Here is a 7,500-nt window from a genome sequence, read left to right on the forward strand (position 1 = left end):
CATGTGGTGTGAAAAACCGTTTCTGTAATCTGGAGAGCCGCACAGATGGTGTAAGTGTGCGGGTTTTTAATTTTCGGAATTCGGATTCCTGTGGGTTTCTATTAATACCTTTCCTTGTAATCTCATGTATTTGCTCCGTTTTTCCCTTCAGTGAATCGTCAAGTAAAATAGTACCATATCAAAGTGTGCACAGAGTCGTTAACAAACGGGAAGGACAGATAATAAATTCGAGTCACTAGACATTATAGAAACAAGAAAAAATGTAAACGAAACATGATAACAGAGGTTACTGAGCTCGAAGGAAGGCCTTGCCGTTCCGTAAAGTTCTCAAAAGCGGCACGAGACTTCGGTTTGACGTAGATAAATGACAAAATTTTTTGCCCAGCAAAATTTGTAGCCATTCCGATTTTGAAATTTCTTGGCATCTACAGGAAGTTGTCGGTTTTGGAGAGTGAGATGGTCGAATAACCTAACGTCTTCAAAAGAGCAGTTGGCTTGAATACCAACAGAAGTTGCTGTGACTTTGCAAGCATCATTCCGATTGTTCATGACTTGTTCTCTGATAATCCTTCTTGTAAATTTGCAAACTATTGGTCTTGGACTAGGAATTGCATTCGTTTAGGAACTCGATGGGCAATTCCATGTCATAGAATGACATTTCTACTCCTACTACTTTGAAAAACTCTAGGCATAAAGCAGTGGAGAGACGGAGAATTTTATCAGAGAAATTGAAAAATCAGTCCTTTAAGTTGATATCACACAGCGGAAAGTTGAGTGGAATTCGTTTCAGAACACTGTTTCTCGAGCCAAACAGTTTTACATTTTATGACCTGGGTCCATTAATTTTTCGTCGTAGTCTTAAGGTAGCTAAAACGAGTTTCAACACTTTCAAAGGACCTTGTCATTAGAAGGAATGACACTACAACACTTTATCACGTAACAGCAATGTTATGGTATCATATCAAACACCAATTATTGCTGAAAAAGAATTCGGTCATTTTTGTGGCGTAAATGTTAACATGGTAACAGGAAAGCCTTGCAAAAGCACTTTATATTTTGGCTTTAGTTGCTCATATCTGCAAAACAAATTTGTTGACCCCATAGTTAATCCAGGGACAGCTTATGAAACCTAAAAAACTTCAAAAGCGAGAACAAAGTTGTCGCCATGCAACAATAATAAAGATATGTTTAAAATTTAAAAAAAATTAAAAAGAATGTTTCTCAATCGATTGTGAACTAACAGTAACCCTGCATAATCTTTTGTTTTTGATTCGCACGGGTTTGCAAATTAGTTGCGTATGATTTAATCGAAGGATTTGATTGGTTATGTTCTCGAAAAAAAGGTGTGTTTTGAAACAAATTAAGGAACTTGTCGAGTTTCATAACCACCTCTATGCATTAACTACGGTGACCCCAATTTTTTATTGCGCAAAAGTAATCAGTAGATTGTGAACTAACAGTAACCCTGCATAATCTTTTGTTTTTGATTCGCACGGGTTTGCAAATTAGTTGCGTATGATTTAATCGAAGGATTTGATTGGTTATGTTCTCGAAAAAAGGTGTGTTTTGAAACAAAGGAACTTGTCGAGTTTCATAACCAACTCCATGCATTAAATACGGTGACCACAATTTTTTATTGCGCAAAAGTAATCAGTAGGCCAAAATGAAACTCTCTGCAAAGTTGAAAAAAGTTCTGTGGAGCGGATTCATACCTACCATAATTTTTCAGTAATTTAAGGTGGCTCTGAATCCGCTTCATAGAATTTTAGTGATAACAATAATAATAATAATAATAATAATAATTATTACTTATATTGCGCCTTTTCTATACAATATTCAAAAGCGCATCACAATAGTGTATAACTTAATAACTAAACTTACACCTGTATTATAAATCTTACAAGTCTTTCAATAAAGCTTACAAACTATTTACATTAAAAATCTAACATAGAATAATAACAACTGCAGAAAGAACTTCTAAAAGACTAATGGATAAAAGAAAATTACTAAGATAACTGAGATGTTTCCTTGTATAAAATGTTTTAGTTATAGTCTTAAAAGATTCTAAGTTGCTTGCTTCCCGTTCAGACCTAGGTAACTTGGGAGCAGCTATCTGAAATGCTCTGTCACCCATTGTTTTCTTTGTTTTCGCAATTGGTCTTTTAAGCAAGGGATCATTGTCATTTCGTCTTAAGCTATAGCACAAAGGCTGTTGAATGCTAATTAGATCTGAAAGGTACTTAGGCGCATGACCGTGCAAAATTTTATAAGTTATCAGAAGTATCTTATAATGTATTCTGGCGCGCATTGGTAACCAATGTAATTCTGCGAGCACAGGTGTTATGTGACAGAACTTCGGCGCGAGATAAATACGTTTTGCACTTGCATTCATAACACGTTGCAGTTTCCTAGTTTGATACTCCGGGATTCCATATAAAAGGCTATTACAATAGTCCAATCTACTACTAATAAAAGCATGTACTAGTTTTTCAGTTGATTCTCTGGATAGATATTTTCTAATATGACGTCTGTTGTGAATTGTTCTTTAGTAACTTACTTATTTTATTATCTGGTCAACTTATAAGTACATTTCTTTTCTTGTAATTATTTTTTTTTTGTTGTATGGCGAAATAAATAAATAAATAAATAAATAAATGTTGTACAAGTAATAGAAAGCGCTGCTACATGTCTTTGTAATATGAGTTCCCATATCTAGATGCGTATCAAACCATGTGCCTAGATTGCGCGCAGAGACTACAGAAGAGACTTCAGCCTGTCCAACATTGATGCTTTGGATTGAAACTTTTGAGAGCTGCTGGCCAGTACCTATAATCAGGAACTCAGTCTTGTCATCATTGAGCATAAGACGATCCTCTCTCATCCATGCTCGGACATCACAGATGCACTTCTGCATGGCAGATACAGCTTCTACTTCACTGAAAGTGTCTGATTGCTTAAATGACAAATACAACTGTGTGTCGTCCGCATATGTTTGAACGGAGGGCAGATGGTGTTTTATTATCTGAAACAGCTTACTCACATAGATGGTAAAGAAAAGCGGGCCCAGGCATGACCCTTGGGGGACTCCACACATCAATTTAAATGGCTTTGAGAGAGTCCCGTTAGTCGACACCTGCTGCGACCTGCCCTCACAGTAACTCTCAACCCAACTGTTGACCTCAATCGACCCAGAAGGATCTCATGTTAAGTCGAGAAGCACCAACAACGTAACTTGACCTTTATCCATCGCCATTAGGAGATCGTTCTTCACCTTAAGTAGTGCGGTTTTAGTGCTATGATGTTGGTGGTAAGCACTTTGCAATTCTGGAAACAAACCATTGACTCACATCTGCCCCTGTAATTGTACAGCGACCGTCTTCTCTGTAAGTTTGGACGTGAACTGTAAGTTACTCACAGGCCGAAAGTTCTTGTTTATCAATTGAAGATCAGATTTTTGAGCAGAGGATGTACTAATGCCTTTTTCCATTCGTCAGCGAATGCTCTAATGATATGTTCACCATCTTAGTAATCACTGGAAGTAACTCCTCAATACAAAGGAACAAGATGGATGACGGAAAAGGGTTTAGAGCACATGTCTTCATGGAAGCCACAGCCATCTTCCTTTAGCCTCCTCAGAGAGAGATTGAAACTCTGATAGCGTGACAACGTCATTAGTACTCGATGAACCTTGAGGCGCACACTCAGTAGAAACCGCATGAGGGACCGCGTCACCGGCTAACTTTGATCTTATAGCAACTACTTTATGGATGAAGTATTCACCCATCTCATTTATGAGAACAGAGGCGTTAGTATGTGGTGGAAGAGACTTGTCCTCTTGCAGATTTAATAGACTCTTACTAGCCTGGAACAACTTTGATTGGTCCGAACTGTTCTTGTCAGTAAATTGCCTGTAATGAGTACACTTAGCTTCGTTCATCAGATGTACAACATAATTACGCTTAACTTTGAATACTACTAGATCTGATGAGCGTCCAGTTCTCCTCCATCTTCTCTCGGCCTTCCTCTTGTCTCTTTGAGCCTGAATTATGTTATCATTAAACCATGGGCGCCTGGGCCGAGTAATGACATGACGAGAACAAACCGGCGCGTGTTCATCTAATAGCGATTTTAAAGTCGTGTTATAACAATCGAGCAGCATGTTCAAATCATCAGGTGGGTCTTGATGGAGCTGGGAGTTACGAATAGCTTCTTTCAACTTGGTTATGTCAATTGATTTGAGTTTCCTGTATTCAGCATGCTTCATTCTTGGCGCAGGCTTCATCACGCTTAGCTTACATATCACGGTAACATGGTGAGAGAAATATCTCTCCGGAAGGGGCTCACCATCCACAATATCATCGGCCTGCCGTGTGATAATTAAGTCCAAGGTGTGGCCATGTATGTGAGTGGGTCGTTTAACATGTTGGACCAGACCCATAGAGTTCAACAGGTCCTTGAGCCGGATGGTGTCGGCATCTGACGGAACGTCCATTTGAATATTAAAGTCGCCACATATTAACAGTAACTCATTACACATAACTAATGACTCGAGATAGTCTGAGAATTCATGAAAGAAAACATTCGTAGTCACGGGATGATCCGCAGAGTATGTTGCTCTATACACGATGACAACTCGCAGACGAACAGTTCCGAACTCCACAAGCCATTCCGACACTTCAAAAGAAGACCGATCGGCTGAAAACACTTCGTTTACATCAAGACAGTTAAGATATAATAGCGCAGTCTCTTTGGGCATTTGGCTCTATTATTATACAAAACGCAAGCGGCATTTTGCTTTTGTTTTGTGCACCAACATAGCCGTCTAATCACGTGAGTGCAAATTAAGAATTGTGTAACAGATGAATGATGACGCTTAACTATTCGTCCAAAATCTCGAAAATCGTGGGTAATAGGTGTCGGCCTCGAATGACTAATCACGTGCTATACCTAGCTTAGACACACTTAAGTCACTACCTATAATCCCTCACTTACACCTTCTGCAACCCAGGCCCTCTCGCTCTTGTGACGCAGAAATATTCAATTTCAGGCTTATTGGTTTCCATTCAAACGCTAGAAATTCCAGCATTAAACAAGAAAGGTGAACACATCCGTAAAAAAGACTCTACTGAAAACTGCCAGGTTGTCGTTTGTTATCCATTAAGTGTAATTACAAACAACTAGACAAATGGAGGCAGTGAATTGTCTTTCACTGCTGGTTAAATGTATTCCCGCTGAAGCCTTCTTTGGAGGAAGACGTTGAACAAAGTTCACTTCCTTCAGCATGAGCACAATGTTGGTTTTAACCTGCGCCGATCCCATTAACTTTGTCTTCAATAGGTCAGTTTCGTATTCTAACGGTTTTACTGGATCTAGCATGAAATGGAGTCTAATGCGGGCAAATTTATTTGCATTTGCAAAGATTTACCCTCATTAGCCTCCATTCCATGCTAGATCCAGTCCAGGCGTGAGAATTCGAAAATGGTCTATCTAATTAGTTTTTGTGGAGAAAATGTTCTACCTCAAAACCAATTACGCTGAATTTCGAAGAACAACAAAAGCAAAAAAGTAATCGCACTTTCGTTATAATCTGCATGACGTTATTCAGTACAAGAAGTACTTTTAATTTAATATTCCATCTTGTAGTGACATGATGAAATCATTGATTATAAACTAAATGTCCACCGGCTCAAACTTTTATGCCTTGGTATATCGACAACTTTGTAACTCACCTTAACAAGTCCATTTTCTTTGTAATCTGTCCATCTTTTATTGTCGTTTGATAACTGTAAGGTGTACTTCTTTACCCAGTAATACATAATTCCACCCCCTTGAGTGGACACAGCACAGATTACATGAAGCGACTGTAGGTCAATCTGCAGATACTCATTATACCTATTTTCCCAAAGAGTACACCATGTTCCTCTTACGTCATTCAATCTACCAAAACTGGCTGGAGACCTCAGGTGGGCACTGCGGTCTGTTATCCTTTCATTTGGGATTAAACCGTTTTCCATTCCAAGATCCCAATCAATACAGTCTCCTACGTTTGAATAAACAATAGCACTTTAGGTTTCAGTTGAAAACTCCCTGGCGGAAAACAAGACTCATTTTATCTTTGTTCTTTTCCCAAATAAACTAACATTTAGAACCTTTTTTTGTTTACTAATGCAGTAGATAAAGGGTACCAAACACTTGATGAGCTAAACCGATTATTATTATTATTGTCATTATTATTATTATTATTATTATTATTATTATTATTATTATTATTATTATTACCGCGACAGAACTGATTAATTAATTATTACCGGAAACGCACAAAGCTTTCATTGACATTTTAAGAGAATTCATTTGGGTAACTAAGGCTTAAGTTTCAGATCAGTCAATAGCACGTGTTTGAAAGGATATAAGTCAGTCGCTAACCAGTTTCAGTAGTTTAAGTCAACTAGTTTCAGCAGTGTTAAGCCGTCGAGTTCAGTTTCAAGAGTTCGTAGTTTACGGAAACCCGCCACAGAAGTAAGTTTAGTTCAGTCTTTTATTTTGATGCTTTTCTTTTCATTTGCTTAGAGATTTCAGCGTATTCGAATATCTCAGTGATTGTTATGTAATCTTGTTCATTTCAGATCGAATAATTATCATAGTGAATAAAACATTGATTATCCGATTCACGGTTTCTTCCGTAAACTTTCAAGCCGTCGATTCTCAAATTGTCGAATTATTATTATTATTATTATTATTATTATTATTATTATTATTATTTATTATTATTATTATTAGTAGTAGTAGTAGTAGTAGTAGTATTGTATTATCATCATCATCATCATCATCATCATTATTATTATTATTATTATTATTATTATTATTATTATTATCTTTAGTCTGGGATACCATTCAATACCAGTAAAAAATATTCGGCAGTCGGGTTCTTTTGAGACCTATTATTCTTATTGTGCTTTCTCCTTCCTATGTGGGCAGGCCTAGGAAATATTTTCCGACATGCCAATACAACTGTTTCTGCACTATTTGTCCCATTTGGCATTTGATAAAGATACCAGGGTGGGTCGAGATGCATTAATTTTGGGTAAAATTCATTAACAACTAATCCCTTAATTTGCTGATAAAACCCCGAAATCATGAGAAGCTAATTTTAATAGCGAATACTGTAACGTCGATAATGCTATCTTCATTCCATTTCAGGCATGAAACTTATCGCAATTAAGTATTTTTTAAATCTGTTCTGTTACCGCTGTAGTCTGCTTTCGCTAATATAGTCAATGATTTCCAATATACTAGAACAGTTACTGAAACTCAAAACTCCTACTCGTAGTCGCGATTTCGGAGTTTTATCAGCAAATAAAAAAAATAGTCAACGAAGTTTCTCCAAACTTAATGCATGTCACCCCCCCCCTCCCCCCCCCCCCGTAGAAAAGCTGGGTGTCATTTATTTAAGCACATATAGAATTGATCATCGGTCCAAGCGAGAATGGACTGGGACTAGGC

General features: G+C 37.5%; 3 protein-coding genes across 6 annotated transcripts in view; 1 reads left to right on the top strand and 2 right to left on the bottom strand.

The window, feature by feature from the left end:
- Positions 1-5,835, bottom strand: part of LOC138024268 (fucolectin-like) — a 28,579-nt gene extending 22,744 nt beyond the window's left edge. Inside the window, exon 1 of the mRNA XM_068871424.1 lies at positions 5,730-5,835. Coding sequence (XP_068727525.1) covers positions 5,730-5,816 — 87 coding nt within the window. The 5' untranslated portion in view covers positions 5,817-5,835. The remainder of the gene's footprint in view (positions 1-5,729) is intronic.
- The window catches only part of LOC138024274 (uncharacterized), an 847,896-nt gene that overhangs the window by 390,934 nt on the left and 449,462 nt on the right, over positions 1-7,500 (top strand). The gene's annotated exons all lie outside the window — the stretch shown is intronic.
- On the bottom strand, positions 3,599-4,492 carry LOC138024766 (uncharacterized). The gene has a single exon (XM_068871956.1). The coding sequence runs from the start codon at positions 4,490-4,492 to the stop codon at positions 3,599-3,601; it is 894 nt and encodes a 297-aa protein (XP_068728057.1).

The sequence above is a fragment of the Montipora capricornis genome, chromosome 11 (assembly GCF_036669925.1).
Source record: "Montipora capricornis isolate CH-2021 chromosome 11, ASM3666992v2, whole genome shotgun sequence".
In the NCBI taxonomy this organism is placed as follows: Eukaryota; Metazoa; Cnidaria; class Anthozoa; order Scleractinia; family Acroporidae; genus Montipora; species Montipora capricornis.